This window comes from Anolis sagrei, chromosome 2 (genome assembly GCF_037176765.1).
Source record: "Anolis sagrei isolate rAnoSag1 chromosome 2, rAnoSag1.mat, whole genome shotgun sequence".
Lineage (NCBI taxonomy): Eukaryota > Metazoa > Chordata > Lepidosauria > Squamata > Dactyloidae > Anolis > Anolis sagrei.
In genome coordinates, this window is record NC_090022.1 from 182,289,202 (window position 1) to 182,305,048 (window position 15,847).

Sequence of the window (15,847 nt, forward strand, 5' to 3'; positions counted from 1 at the left end):
AATTGTCCATCCTAAAACATTTGGACCTCTCTTCAAGCACAGAGCCCACCAGATCCCATCACATAATGTTGATCTATTTTTGGCAGGGATCCATGCCTGAAGAGAGATCCGAGTGTTCTAGGAGGCAAAGAAAACAATGGGGGGGGGGGTGAGGAAGCCAGGCAGCGACTCTTCATCCTGTGAGTAAGGTGCGAGGTGATGGGCTCCCCCATGCCAAGTCCTGTTGGATACACTATGATTTGTGACAAATCCTCAGAGGCGGCCCTAGGTAATTTTTAACGGTAAGCAAACAGTATTTTGGTGCGCCCCCCCCCCCCCAACCAATCACTTATATATATTTTCTGTTCATTGTGGGAGTTCTATGTACCATATTTGGTTCAATGTATTGTCAAAGGCTTTCATGGCCGGAATCACTGGGTTGTTGTAGGTTTTTTCGGGCTATATGGCCATGATCTAGAGGCATTCTCTCCTGATGTTTCGCCTGCATCTATGGCAAGCATCCTCAGAGGTAGTGAGGTCTGTTGGAACTAGGAAAATGGGTTTATATATCTGCGGAATGACCAGGATGGGACAAAGGACTCTTGTCTGCTGGACAGTGCCTAGAGCAAACTTTTGTTGAGTGGTGATTATCTCTCAACAAAAGTTTGCTCTAGGGACTGTCAGGCCATTATATGCTAATCAAGGTGGTCAGTTGAAATATTCACACCTAGCTCCAGCAGACAAGAGTCCTTTGTCTCACCCTGGTAATTCCACAGATATATAAACCCTTTTTCCTAGTTCCAACAGACCTCACTACCTCTGAGAATGCTTGCCATAGATGCAGGCGAAACGTCAGAAGAGAATGCCTCTAGACCATGGCCATATAGCCCGAAGAAACCTACAACAACCCATATTTGGTTCAATTCCATCATTGGTGGAGTTCAGAATGCTCTTTGATGGTAGGTGAACTATACATCCCAGTAACTACAATTCGCATATGTCAAGGTCTGTTTTCCCCCAAGAGCTCCTCAAGAGCGCCCTTGGGCAAAATCAACTATACTGCAAATGCTTACTTTGCGTAATGGGTTGAGCCGCCCCTGCAAATCCCCCACTATTGCCCAAATCGAGGACCTCAGTGTGATGAGGTTCCAAGCTATTAATGAGAAGAAGAAAAAACAAGTTAGGAAAGGCTGCAGCAGTTTGCTTTTCCCTGAGTCTACTGAGAAGAAGAAGAGGAGGAGGAGGAGGAGGAGGAGGAGGGGGAGGAAGTACTTTATTTTTCTACCCCACCTCCATCTCCCCGACGGGACTCGGGGCAGCTTACATGGGGCCCAAGCCCAAGGCAGAATACAATTAAAAGCAAAGAAAAAACAATTAAGACAGCATAAAACAACATAAAACAACATAACAATAATAGCTAGTAACAACAATAACAGCAGACTAATTTTGGAGGAGGGGAGGAAGGACCACTACATGTACTAGTTAAAGGATAAGTGGTTTAGTGAGGTGGATAACAATGTATAACGGCATAGGAAATAATATCTCAAATATCATGGAAACAGTAAATTAACAGGAGAAGAACAAGATGCAGCCCTCTCTCCTCCTTGATGAGTTGCAAACTACTTTTACACTTTGATCTCAGTTTGTATGCTGCAAGTCGTCTCTGGTTTCTTCTGGATTGAGAGAATCAGCCGTCTGCGAAGACGTTGCCCAGGGGACGCCGGATATCTTGCAATCCTGCGAGGAGGCTTCTCTCATGTCCCCCACACAGAGGACTGGGCGACCTGGAAGGCACTGAACAGACTGCGCTCTGGCACCACGAGATGCAGAGCCAACCTTCAGAAATGGGGCTACAAAGTGGAATCCTCGACATGCGAGTGTGGAGAGGAGCAAACCACTGACCACCTGCTGCAATGCACCCTGAGCCCTGCCACATGCACAAGGGAGGACCTTCTTGCAGCAACACCAGAGGCACTCCAAGTGGCCAGATACTGGTCAAAGGACATTTAATCAACTCTCATACTCACAAATTTTGTAATCTGCTTGTTTGCTTTGTTCTGTTAGAAATGTAATATAATTTGACTGGTTGTTCTGACACGACAAATAAATAAATAAATAATCTCAGTTTGTACCCATAGAACAGACTCAGCCCCCCCCCCCCCCCCCCCCCGAATCAAAATCCTGGCTATGGGCCTGGCTGTGACCATTATTTCCCTGCTCAGGTATTCAAAAAGGCCAGAAGTGGTGCCATGTCAAAGACATTAGAGCAGCTCAGGACTTCTTTTAGGTTCTCTTGGGGCAGACTGAGTTCTTGCCTTTTACCATTGTATGCAGAGTAGGGAATGGTTTCTTTTTCATAAGAGTTAAGGTAAAGTTCTCAAACTGACCAGAGAAAAAGTTGGTCCAGTTTTTATTTTTTATTTTTTGAATAACACTTCTAGATTTATAAAAGAGAATTTAAGGTAAATCTATATTCTTGTTTTTCTCATTAAGCATTGTATGTGACTATTTATGAAGGGAATATGGACCTCTTTCTATAGTAATTCTGCCACCATAACAAAATGATAAGCTACAAGTAATGCAGTTATCTACAGTAGCCTCATTTTTTTGTAACTAGAGTATATCACATCTCAAAATAATATAACACATAGGGATAACTTTACCATTATTGGTGTAATGAGTGACTTTTTAAAGTTTTTAATAGCTACTCCTAAAGGGCTTTGTAGAGAGATGTTTTGAGAGGCATTTCTCAAGCAAAACAATATGTTTTTTTCTTTGAAAATGTAAAGGGAAATTGCAATGTACTACAGTAATGAAAATGAATCACTTGCAAAAAGTAACTTTCAAAACTTCTAGTACTATACAATTAATAAAAAAATATTATTCAGCTACTGTATTCTGTCTTTCCCTGATTAGCAGATTTTTGTGGTGAAGAAAAATGATGCAAAATGTGGACGGAAAGGGGAAATGACAGCGGCTCAAATCCAACAGCTTCTCAACTAGAGTTGATGCATTAAATCAGTTGTTTAACTATATGCAAACAGATACATGCATCCTATTAAATCAATTGAACTCTTCTAATTCAGATTACAATTAGCATTTAGGTCCGACTGTCTTCTTCCTCATAAATTTTCACGTGTGTAGGACAGGATGATTGCTTAATTTTGCCCAATAGCACACCAAGACAAAATGCAGATGTTGCACAACATAACTGAGCCCACTACTTCCTCTTCTGCCTGACACAGATAAAAGCAATATTGTGTCGGTCACAGCAGTGAGAAGACTGACAAAGACAAGGCACAACAGTTGTATCTTCTCTTGCTATTCTTAGAGAGATAATCTCTAGCTGAAACCCTCGTTTCCTGGAAGCTAGCTAAAACACTAACCGGGAAAGGTCTTATAGTCATGATCAAAATGCATATTCTAAAAGCATACAGCCAGCCTTTCCATATCCATGGGTTATGCATCCATAAAGTCAACCAACCACATTTTGAAAATATCTGGGGGGAAATCCAAAAAGCAATCCTTGATTTTGTCACGCGCATTCTCAGATCCCCAAGATCTCTTCAGGTCTCATTGTTCACCATTTTACTGTTCCACTGTATATAATGGGATTTGAGCATTCATGGATTTTGACATTCACAGATTTTTGGACCTAGAACCAAAACTAAATGGATACCAAGGGCCCACTGTACATACACCAATCACAACCAAACTGATGGTTGGGGGTCACAACAACATGAGGAACCGTATTAAGGGGTCATGGCATTAGGAAGGTTGAGAAACACGAGTTTATAGTGTGCTCTGGAGTTTTGCCTTTAGTGGCAGACACTAAAGGAGAGTAGGATTATTGCCGCAGACCATCATGACAAGCCCGTTCAATACCTTATAGGAAAGGAAAACTGTAATCTACAGATTTATTAATGGGCTGCATATTTTGCCCTGCGATATTTCATGGCAGCGGTGCCACCAGGTGAGCAATTTAGGACAGAGCAATTCAGGACAGATGAACAGCAGAGTTTCCAAACATGGAAGAGCTGGTTCTCCATACTTTGATTTCCTCAGTATCACTCTGAAGAGTCCCCCTGACAAACCATTACATCCAGATTCTAGAATTACCTAGTTGATCCGAGGAGGACAAAGAAGACTCTGACTCTTTTGATGATGCTTTAGCTCAGAATTGCATGTGAGAAAAAATAATTACTTTTGTTGTTGTTGTTGTTGTTGTTGTGTGCCTTCAAGTTGCTTCTGACTTATGCCAACCCTTAGACCATAAATCATGAGATTTTTCTAGAATTGAGAGTGTGTGACTCACTCAAGGTCATGTAGTAGGTTTCCATAGCCAAGCAAGGCATCAAACCATGATTTCTAGAGTCATAGTCAATGCTCAAACCACTATATGACACTGGACAACCAGCAGAACTGTTTGCATTAGCATGCATAATGCACATGATTTTAAAGCATATGTTTGCTCTGTTTATTGGGAGTGGAATCCCAACTGTAACTTATTTTCTTCACAGTGTCAGGGTGGCAATTGACCTGAAGATGTCTCCAAGATTTGACTGTTTTGAGTGCCCCCCCAATATCCAAGAGAGAAATAAAATGGTTATGAATATTAGATAAGGTTATGTAAAGGCAATTAGTTAGCAGGCATTGTTTTCCAATGCTTCTGACTGTCAAGACTTACCAAACATAGCATGTGGGATGTCGCAGACCGTGACCTTCTGAGTTTGCATTTTGATGCCAGATTTTGGATCCTGCATCTCCACCATCAGAACTTCAAGCTGTGAATGTCAGAGTGAATATATATATAAGCAAGGATAACTGAAATCAAGGCTGAAGCATGAGTGAACACCAGCTAGAATTGAATTCAAGGTGAAAACTGAAACATTTTCCAGTTCTATTTTCTAGCTATCCTATTTAAGGGATGGGGAACCTTCAGTTGGTTTGAACTCCGATTGCTTTCCAATCAGCATTCATCCTTGGAGATGAAGCCCAAAAACAATAGCCCACCATATATACATTTGACTGGATTTTGACTGGATTTATATAATGCATCAAGCCCTGCTAACCATACACTTGACTAAATTTTACACATGTTCAATAAGACCTTCCAGAAGGACAGACAATAGCTACATGAATTCCGTTGTATCAAAAAACAAGTATTGCGGTATACTAAGTACTATGTCCCCTGGTGGCGCAGCGGGTTAAACCGCTGAGCTGCTGATCTTGCTGACCGCAAGATTTGCGGTTTGAATCCAGGGAGCAGGGTGAGCTCCTGCTGTTAGGCGCAGCTTCTGCCAACCTAGCAGTTCGAAAACTTGCAAATGTGAGTAGATCAATAGGTCTACCCCAGCCGGAAGTTAACGGTGCTCCATGCAGTCATGCAGTACAAATCAGTGATTATGATCCCACCAGATTCCAATAGTAAGAACACTTCATGACAGGTCCTATGCTTCCTATTAAGAAGATACCATCAGTTCTCTATATTCACAGGTTCTGTACCCCCAAATTGAATCATCCATGGCTTAAAAATTCAACCCTTGATTTGGCTACTTTATATTTTACTACGCCATTGTATATACTGTTATACATTAGTGATCAGACAAGAATGAACATGCACAGACTGCCTTTTAGGTGGGAGCAATTAAAGGTAAAAGTTAATGTGGAAATGCCAACTTCAGGCAAAACCTAAGGCTTAAATACTTAAGGATCAAATTATTTAATATGTTAAATATCTGTGATGACATTTAAGATGTGGTACACGAAGACCCTGCAGTTCCCTCCTCCTCTTCCCTCCTCCCCCTCCAAGCTTTCCCTCCTCTTTTCTGTTCCTTCCCTTCCCCCTGCCTCCCTCGCTACCAAAAGCCTTGCTTCCCAGATCCTTTCCCCCTTGACTTCCTCTCTCTGCCCTGGTGTGTGGTGAAGGCTTCTTCTTTGGAGATTTTAAAGCAGAGATTCGATGAACATCTGTCAGGGGTGCTTTGAATGCGATTTTCCTGTTTCTTGGCAGGGGATTGGACTGGATGGCCCACAAAGTCCCTTCCAACTCTAGGATTCCATGATTCTATTCCTTGCTTCCAAAACTCTATTTCCCTCCCACTTCCCACATTTCCTGCATGGCAGCAGGAAGTTGAACTGGATGGCCCATGGGATTTTTTATTATTATTATTATTATTATTATTAGAAACATAAGATGAATCCACAGCAGACACTCTGCTGGATGTTGAATTGGATCACACGTGGAACACTTCCCAAGTGGCTAGGACTGTGTGATGTATTGGCAAATGATGTGTGCAGATCCCAGTAGGGTGGCCTTTTGCAGCTGGTAGATGGTAATTTTGTCAGCGCCAATTGTGTTTAAGTGCAGGCCAAGGTCTTTAGACACTGCACCCAGTGTGCCGATCATCACTGGGACCATTTTTACTGGCTTGTGCCAGAGATGATGATGATGATGATTATTATTATTATTATTATTATTATCATTATTACTACAAAGGTTTGGTGAGTAAAAGGGTAGGAAAAGTAGTTTTTGAGACTTCTCAAACCTCTCTTTTTTAAATGGAAGTTGATTTCTGGTCTACCATGTGGTTTTAAAAAAGATCTCTCCTGGCCATAAAAATGAGAGGAGTGCCGCGTGACATTATTGCCTCCAAACACACACACCTCCAGGAGAAGGAAATCACCTTTCAAACAAATTGCCAGTATTTCCTCAACTGCTTACCTTAAAAGAAAAAGAGTTTCAAGACGAAACATGAACTTTCTCTCATTTCCTTCACACATACCCCATCTTTTAATCATCATAAAAATAAATGAAACTTTATTTATACCCTGTCACTATCTCTCGAAGGGACTCAAGGTGGCTCACAAAGCAAAGGTGAAAAACAAGCAAAATACAAAAAGTGCAACGAAAATAACACAACGCAATAACAACTAACATAAACATCATCTTTTGACTAAATTGGCAGTTTCTGTAAATCCTAGTAACTAAATAATAATAATAATAACAACAACAACAACAACAACAACATTTTCCAAAGATTCAGAGATCACCTAAATGTTAGAATGAATGCAGCTTTAAACTTGCCATAGGAACTTGGGAGCATTATGGATCTTCTAAAACTACAACTTCAAGGAACCCATAGTATTGAGCCACGGCAGTCAAATTGGTATCAAACTGCATTAATTCTATAGTGCAGATGTATCCCCAGTGCTGTTTGTTTGGCTTAAAAAAAAACTTCACATAGGAAATCAATAAGATTAATGGGAATCTTCGGAATCAAAATTTGGCCACAGATCTCGGTGCATTCAGGATAATGTGCATTCCCCTCCCGATGCTCTCCCTCCTCTTTTTTGTCCAGAATCATTTAATGGGTCCCATTTTAGCCTTGAAGACCACAGCTTCTAAATATAGCAACAAGGGGCTCTTAGTCAGAATACCCCTGCTGTGCCATCCAGATAAACTTCCATCAGTTAAGAGCAAACAAGTTGTTCAGGAAACTCACAACAACCTTTTGTTACAAGACAGACTGTTTTCCTAATGAGCAAAGAACTCCAGAGGCTTTGTTATTTTCCTGCTGAGGAACCCGTTGTCACTTAAGAATATATATAATCAAAGGGAACAAGCAAGATTAGCGAGGCAGCGTTGGCTGGGTGCTGCCCACGGACTCAGCCACAATCCGTGCCCTTTGCTGATGAGAACTCAGTGGGTCGCCTTCCTTTTCTCAGAAGGGAAGTGGCTGTTTATTAAGAGCTCCATGTTTTAAGTCAAGAGAGATGCTTCTCAAGTGAGGTTACAGATCTTAATGTGTTTGCTTATTTGCAACTAGTAGAAACATGTAAGCAGGATAAGAAATAATTGGTTGCAAAGACTGGATAAAATGAATTTTATTCAGAATGGTATAAGGCTGATGAATATGGAATTTAATTCAGTTTCCAGATTTATCTGGTGTGGGATGTTGAGTTCCCCGTTTGAAACCATAGAGGTGGAATGTTTGGCCTGAAATATGAGGTCATGGAAATGTTGTGGATTGCCACATTACCAATGTTTCACGGTGTCCTACAACAATACTTTTCCAACATACTTTTAGTAAATCAAATTTCCTTGGATTGTTTTTCATGCTGTTTATTGATGTTTTCTTGGGGAAAAATTAGTTGCTTCCTTGAGCATTTTCTCTTTTTGGAAGAGAAAGTATGGGGTTCAAGCTGGGTAGATGCAGGGAATGCCGTGGATGTAGCGTATCAGTAAAGCTTTTGACAAGGTCTCCCATGACCTTCTGGCAAACAAACTAGTCCAGTGTGGGCTAGGCAAAACTACAGTTAAGTGGATCTATAATTGGTTAAGCGAACGAACTCAGAAGGAGTAAATTTATTAAATTTCTAAAAAAAAAGAACAAATACAAATGATTATAAAAGCAGAATAAAGAATTATCTCGATTAAGACTTAAAACACACGCTAGGTGGCAGGTATATCAGGAATATTAGGAAAAAGAATTAAATAATACCACTAGAAGCGATCTGGAAGTGACAAGGAAAAACTGATAAATGTATGTTTGTCAGGTGAGTTTTGAGGTGGATACTCCACCTCAGACATCAGAAGAGCTGCAAGACCAAGAACAAGCCACGAGAGTAAAGATGAAGATCCACCCAGAGGAAAAATGTTCCTGCCATACATCAAGGGAACAACTGACCGCATAGGGAAGCTGATGAGGAAACACAACATACAAACCACCTACAGACCCACCAAGAAAATCCAACAAATGCCACGTTCAGCAAAGGACAAGAGGGATTCTCTCACCTCTGCAGGAGTCTACTGTATTCCATGCAGCTGTGGAAAAGTCTACACAGGGACCACCAAATACAGCACTGCCCAAACACGAATCAAGGAACATGAAAGGCACTGCAGACTACTTCAACCAGAGAAGTCAGCCATAGCAGAGCACCTGATGAACCAACCTGGACACATCATATTATTTGAGAACACAGAAATGCTGGACCACTCTCACAACCACCAAGTCAGACTACACAGAGAAGCCATTGAAATCCACAAGCATGTGGACAATTTTAACAGAAAGGAAGCAACCATGAAAATGAACAAAATCTGACTACCAGTTTTAAAAAAACTCAAAAATTACAACAGCAAAACAACAGAGAGTAAACAATCAGGCACATCAAATCACCTCTCAAAGAAAGATTCCCCTAGGCACTTCCAAGCCATTAAATGCTAATCAAGGCAGTCAGTTGAAACATTCACACCTAGCTCCAGCAGACAAAAGTCCTTTGCCCCACCCTGGTCTTTCCAAAGATATATAAACCCATTTTCCTACTTCCAACAGACCTCACTACCTCTGAGGATGCTTGCCATAGATGCAGGCGAAACGTCAGGAGAAAATGCCTCTAGAACATGGCCATATAGCCCAGAAAACCTACAACAACTCTTTGAGGTGATTGTTGTACTGCCCTTTCTTTTACTGTTTTTTTCTCTCCTTTTTTCTATTTCTTTTCATTCTAATCTTTATATTCTCTTTTTATGATGTTCCCCTACTTTCGCTGTTCTAAAAACTAATATCAATGTATAGGTATGTATAGGATATTTTAAACATTCATGTGTACAAAAATTTTGTTCAATGTTCAATGTCTTTTATGTTAGTCATCAATAAAAATTATTAAGCAAAAAAAAAGGTGATTCTCCCCAATGCTTCCTCTTCATCCTGGAAAGAAGTGACGAGTGGTGTGCCATAAGCAGGGTCCCGTCCTGGGCCCGGTCCTGTTCAACATCTTTATAGATGACTTAGATGAAGGGTTAAAAGGCTTGATCATCAAGTTTGGTCAAACTTCGGCTTTGGACGTCAACTCCCACAATTCCTAACAGCCGGTAAACAAGCTGGGATTTCTGGGAGTTGAAATCCAAAGCACCTGAAGGGCTGAAGTTTGCCCATGTCTGCTATAGACCATGTGCAAACCTCCAGGGTCTTCTTTGTGGACCATGAACTATTCATAAGGATTTGGCAGAGACTATGCCAAATAATCCTATGATACTATTTCATCTGCTTTTAAAATGTCCTCTTCCTACTTTCTCCCTTTGTCCTCAGCTGACTGCTCCAAACGGAGACCAAAGTGCAAAAGTATTTTACAGGAAGTAAGCTCAGCAAAGGGGAAAGGCAAAGAGGGGGTAAGACCTCATCCTTCCCAGTTGGTTCAAGCAACGGTAAACTGCTGCAGTCTGATTTCACTTGGCCCCATGTGTCATCCAATAAGCCTGAATTCTCCAAGAGCTTCAGCAACACAAAACCATGGATTTTGATCTGTGGCTGCATTTCATGATATCTGAAAACAGCAGCTGTTGGGCTTCTGCCTTGCTTCTCCTTGAGCAAGCCCGAGAAACAGGCCAAGTATAAAGCCTGAATAATTTGTCTGGCTTTTTGACAGAGGCACAATCTAAACTGATACTACATTAGGGACTCACGAGAATGAAATCGTAGACTGCGGGTTCATTGTTTATCTGTTCTCGCTGCAAGATGGAGTAACTGGAAATTTAGCTGATCCCTGACAAATCAGAATTCTACTGAAATCTAAACCACAAAATCAGTCTCATTCTTAAAGGGTCGAAGGTACCAGGTCCTCTTTGTACTAAGGATCAGCCCTTGATGGGAGATCATCAATTCACATCAGACGTTGTGGGCTATATTTCAAAGGAAGGAACTGGCGAAACTACCTTTAAGTATTCTTTGCCTTATAAAACCCTATGAAATTCATAGAGTCAACATAAGTCGGGATTGTGTAGCACTGGGATGTGGCGCAGCTGGCTGGGAGTCAGCTGCATTAAGATTAAGATCACTACTGACCGAAAGGTCATGAGTTCGAAGCCAGCCTGGGTCAGAGTGAGCTCCCAACCAAAATTGTGTAGCACGTTGTTGACCTTTGCAGGTCGAAAGACAGTTGCATCTGTCAAGTAGGAAAATTAGGTACCACCTTGTGGCGAGGCTAATTTAACTGATTTACGAGGCCATAAAAATCTCCAGGAAGTATGCAAAGAATGAGGAAGCAACAGCTCCCCTGGTGGCCAGAAGCTGGGATATTAATAGCCTTTGAGTGTCTGTCTATATATGTTGTGTGTCTATGGCATATGTGTCTATTACAGGGAAAGCCAGCTGATCTCCAGCCCATCTAAAACACAGACATGTGCCTTTCACCTTAAGAACAGACAAGCATCCCGAGCTCTGAGGATTACCTGGGAAGGAATCCCACTGGAGCATTGCAGCGCACCCAAATACCTGGGAGTCACCCTGGACCGTGATCTTACCTACAAGAAGCACTGCCTGAACATCAAGCAAAAAGTGGCTGCTAGAAACAATATCATACGAAAGCTGACTGGCACAACCTGGGGGATCACAACCAGACACAGTGAAGACATCTACCCTTACGCTGTGCTACTCTGCTGCTGAGTACGCATGCCCAGTGTGGAACACGTCTCACCATGCTAAAGCAGTGGATGTGGCTCTTAATGAGACATGCCGCATTATAACGGGGTGTCTGCGCCCTACACCACTGGAGAAATTACACTGCTTAGCCGGTATTGCACCACCTGACATCCGCCGGGAAGTAGCAGCCAATAATGAAAGGACCAAGGCAGAGACATCTCCAGCTCATCCCCTGTCTGGGTATCAGCCAGCACGTCAACGACTTAAATCTAGAAATAGTTTTCTAAGATCTACAGAGACACTTGCTGGAACACCTCAGCAAGCGAGGGTCCAAAAGTGGGAGGCTCAAACCCAGAACCTCAACCAATGGCTGATACCAAATGAGAGACTCCCCCCTGGGCACACAGAAAACTGGGCAACTTGGAAGGCGCTGAACAGACTGTGCTCTAGCACCACAAGATGCAGAGCCAACCTTAAGAAATGGGGCTACAAAGTGGAATCCATGACATGCAAGTGTGGAGAGGAGCAAACCACTGACCACTTGCTGCAATGCACCCTGAGCCCTGCCACATGCACAATGGAGGACCTTCTTGCAGCAACACCAGAAGCACTCCAAGTGGTCAGCTACTGGTCAAAGGACATTTAATCAACTACCAAACTCACAAATTTTGCACTTTGTCTGTTTGTTTGCTTTGTTCTGTTAGAAATGTAATATAATTGACTGGTTGCCCTGACACGACAAATAAATAAATATGGCATAGAATGTTTGCCATGCACATGTACATTGTAATCCACCCTGAGTCCCCTGCGGGGTGAGAAGGGAGGAATATAAATACTGTAAATAAATAAATAAATAAATAAGTCAGGAGGCATCTTGAAGGCACATAAACACACAGACACGCTGAGTGATTGCAGCTTCCAGATGTTGGTACTAAAAACCAGATTGTGACCTTCTCCTTTCTAGTATAATTAATTAATCCACAGAAGTCTGAGGTTAGAGGTTCTGCTAATGGGCAGGAATCGAAAGGCTCGGAGCCCACCCCGATGCATATGGCCTCTTCCCCTTTCTCCAGTGCCACAGCTTACCAAACCCATTATTGTTCAAACTGCAGATCCACCCTCTGACCTGCCTTCAGCTTCCCTGCAGAGATACTGTATTCATGAACCTGACACCATTAGCACAGGTTAATAGACAATTCATAAATGATTATAAACATTACCATGGCAAAAGGAGGAGGAGATGTGAGCAGAGAGAACACAGTAACTTCATGCCACAGGGGTCTGTCCTGGGCCCAGTGCTATTCAACATCTTTATCAATGACTTGAACAATGGAATAGGGGGCAGGTTTATCAAATTTGCAGATGAAACCAAATTGGGAGAGATAGCTATATTTCCAGAAGACAAGATCAGATTCCAAAATGACCTTAAAAGATTAGAGAGCTGGGACAAAACAAACAAAAGGTATCTCAAGAAGGAGAAATGTAGGATATTACACGTAGGCAGTGAGAATTAAATGCACAAATACACGATGGGTGACACCTGGCTTGAAAAGAGTCCATGGGAATGGGATCTAGGACTCTTTGGAGCCCACAAACTGAATATGAATCAACAGTGTGATGCAGCAACTAAAAAGCCAATGCAATTCTATCCATCAATAACAGTAGAGTCAATATGGAGGAAAATCACAATCCCACTCTATTCTGCTTTGCTCAGATCTCATCTGGAATGCAATGTCCAATTCTGAGCAGAATTCAAGAAGGATTTGACAAGCTGGAAAGTGTCCAGAGGAGAGCGACCAAAATGATCAATAGTTTGGAAACCAAGCCCTATGAGGAACGTCTGAGGGGCCTGGGTATGTTTAGCTTGGAGAAAAGGTGGCGGAGAGGGGACATGATAGCCACGTTTAAGAATTTGAAAGGATGTTTCATTGAGGAAGGGGCCAAGTTTGTTTTCTGCTGCTCTGGAAAAGAGATTCCACCTACACATTAGGAGGAATTTCCAGACATAGGAGATGTTTGGTAGTGGAATATGCTGCCTTGGAGTTTGGTAGAGTCTCCTTCTCTGGAGGTTTTTAAGCAAAGGCTGCATGGCCATCTGTCAGGGCTGCTTTCATTGTGTTGGGTTGGACTGGATGGCCTTTGTGGTCTCTTCCAACTCTATCATTCTAGGATTTTACAAACACACGAGGGCATTACTCGGTTGGGCAACTCGTGGCCTTTCAGATACTGTTGGACTGCAACTCCTAGTGGCCTTAAAGGATGCTGATAATTGTAATAAAACAATATGGGGAGGATTAGAAGTTGCCCTGCCCAGGTTCACAACTAGGCGTATGACACTACAGTGGCCCTCCATATCTATTAGAATCTGGTTCCAGGGAAAGGCATGGATTCGTGAGCCTCATTATATACAATGGCAGAGTAAAACGATGTACTTTATCCGAAATGGCAGAATCAAGGTTAGCTTTTGGAATTTAAAAAATTCAAGCCATGCATAGTTGAATCCATTGATACAGGTTCCAAAATCAGCTCACAACATGCAATAAATAACAACAACTTTATTTTTGTACCCTGCCTTCATCTCCCCGAAGGGACTCGCGGCAGCTTACATATGGCACAGAGTGCCTAAAACAACACATAAAATAAACACACCGTACAATATAAAATAAACCCAGTAGTATATAAAACAACAACTTGAACTCTGAACAGCGCCCAATAACCTATAGTGTTAACTATCATAAAAATATGGCCAACTATACCCAAAAAGATGGGAAAGATATAGTGCAAGTTGTGGCTAAGGAACAAGGGCATGGGATGAAAGTGCTGAGATGTGTCATAATTGCGGGGCATTGGATTTGTCTAAACATCCAAGTCTTCCATTCCTTCCAGAAGAAGGACAGGGTGGAGGTCTGCCTAATCTCTATGGGGAGGGTGTTCCAAAGTTGGGGGTCCACCACCGAGAAGGTCCTCTTCTTTGTCCCCACCAACTGTGCTTGTGATGGTGGCGGGACCATGAGGAGGGCCTCCCCGGCAGATGTTAAAGCTCGCGCAGGTACATGGGGTGGGGGAGTTCAGTCACGAAGATAGGGTCCAAACTGCTTAGGGCTTTATAGGTGATTATTTCACTTTGAATTGGGACCAGAAACTTATCGGCAGCCAGTAGAGCTGTTTTAATAGGGGCGTTGTGTGCTCACTATAATTAGCTCCAGTAAGCACCGGGACTTTGATGCCGCTGGCTGAGTGTCAGCTGCATTAAGATCACTACTGACTGAAAGGTCATGAGTTCAAAGCTAGCCTGGGTCGGAGTGAGCTTCCGACGAAATTTGTGTAGTTTGTTGTCGACCTTTGCAGCCCGAAAGACAGTTGCATCTGTCAAGTAGGAAATTTAGGTACCACTTTGTGGGGAGGCTAATTTAACTAATTTACGAGGCTATAAAGATCAGTGAGCATGCGGGGAATGTGGAAGTACTTCAATAGTGTTGCAGATGGACGGTGAAGCAACAGCTCCCCTAGTGGCTGGAAAAATGGAATGTTAAATAGCCTCTGACTGTCTGTCTATATGTGTTGTGTGTCTAAGGCATTGAATGTTTGCCTGTATATGTACATTGTACTGAGTCCACTGCGGCATGAGAAGGGTGGAATATAAATACTATAAATAAATAAATAAGCAATCTGGCTGCCGACCTTTGCACCAGTTGTTGTTTCCAGGCTGTCTTCAAAGGCAGCCCCACATAGAGTGTGTTGCAGTAATCCAACCTGGATTATACAATATACAAGCCCACAGAACAATCACTGATGCACATTTGCTGTTCATGAAGAGCCTGATCAAAATCAATCCACATTAACTAGTGACCTGCCTTCCATTATTTATGCATCACATTTTCAGAGTAGTCTTTTAAATAGAAATAATAACCCATTCTGTACTCCTCTGCTTTTCCAATTGCATTTGGCGAGACATAAATCCTATCTCCCTTTCCACAATGTTAATACTATTTCAGGCATGTTTGCCCAGTGTCTTCCCAATTACAAGCAATAACATTTGGCATCTACAGACAACCATAACTGTGCACAATACTTTCACAAAGGCTAAGCCATTTGTTAACTGTCAAACAGTGGGCATGTTCTTTTTTAAAAAAAAAAACTGCTGCTGCTGGAAGCAGTTGTTTCCATGGCACCCCAGCCATATCTACCTTCACACCGAAAGAGTAAAGTGCTTCCTAAATCAAGTCAAACTACGGATCTACAAATGAGCAGTTAATGGCACACGTCATGCTTGGCATTCATCTCAGCTCTTGACACCTGTCATTATTCCAACCGGTTGAGGCACATGCCAGCATCACGGTGAGAGATTTGTATCATTTGCCTTTTATAAAAGACCTGTTGAATGAGAAAGCATATGATGGAGAATGACAGATGATGAGAAATGTCAAGTTAGGATATAGCTCACAACA

General features: G+C 42.2%; 1 protein-coding gene across 4 annotated transcripts in view; it reads right to left on the reverse strand.

Moving 5' to 3' along the window:
- The window catches only part of RGS9 (regulator of G protein signaling 9), a 115,496-nt gene that overhangs the window by 90,077 nt on the left and 9,572 nt on the right, over positions 1-15,847 (reverse strand). For all 4 annotated transcript variants that reach the window (XM_060763047.2, XM_060763052.2, XM_060763051.2 and 1 more), the window contains exon 2: positions 4,667-4,763. In XM_060763047.2, coding sequence (XP_060619030.2) covers positions 4,667-4,763 — 97 coding nt within the window. The remainder of the gene's footprint in view (positions 1-4,666; positions 4,764-15,847) is intronic.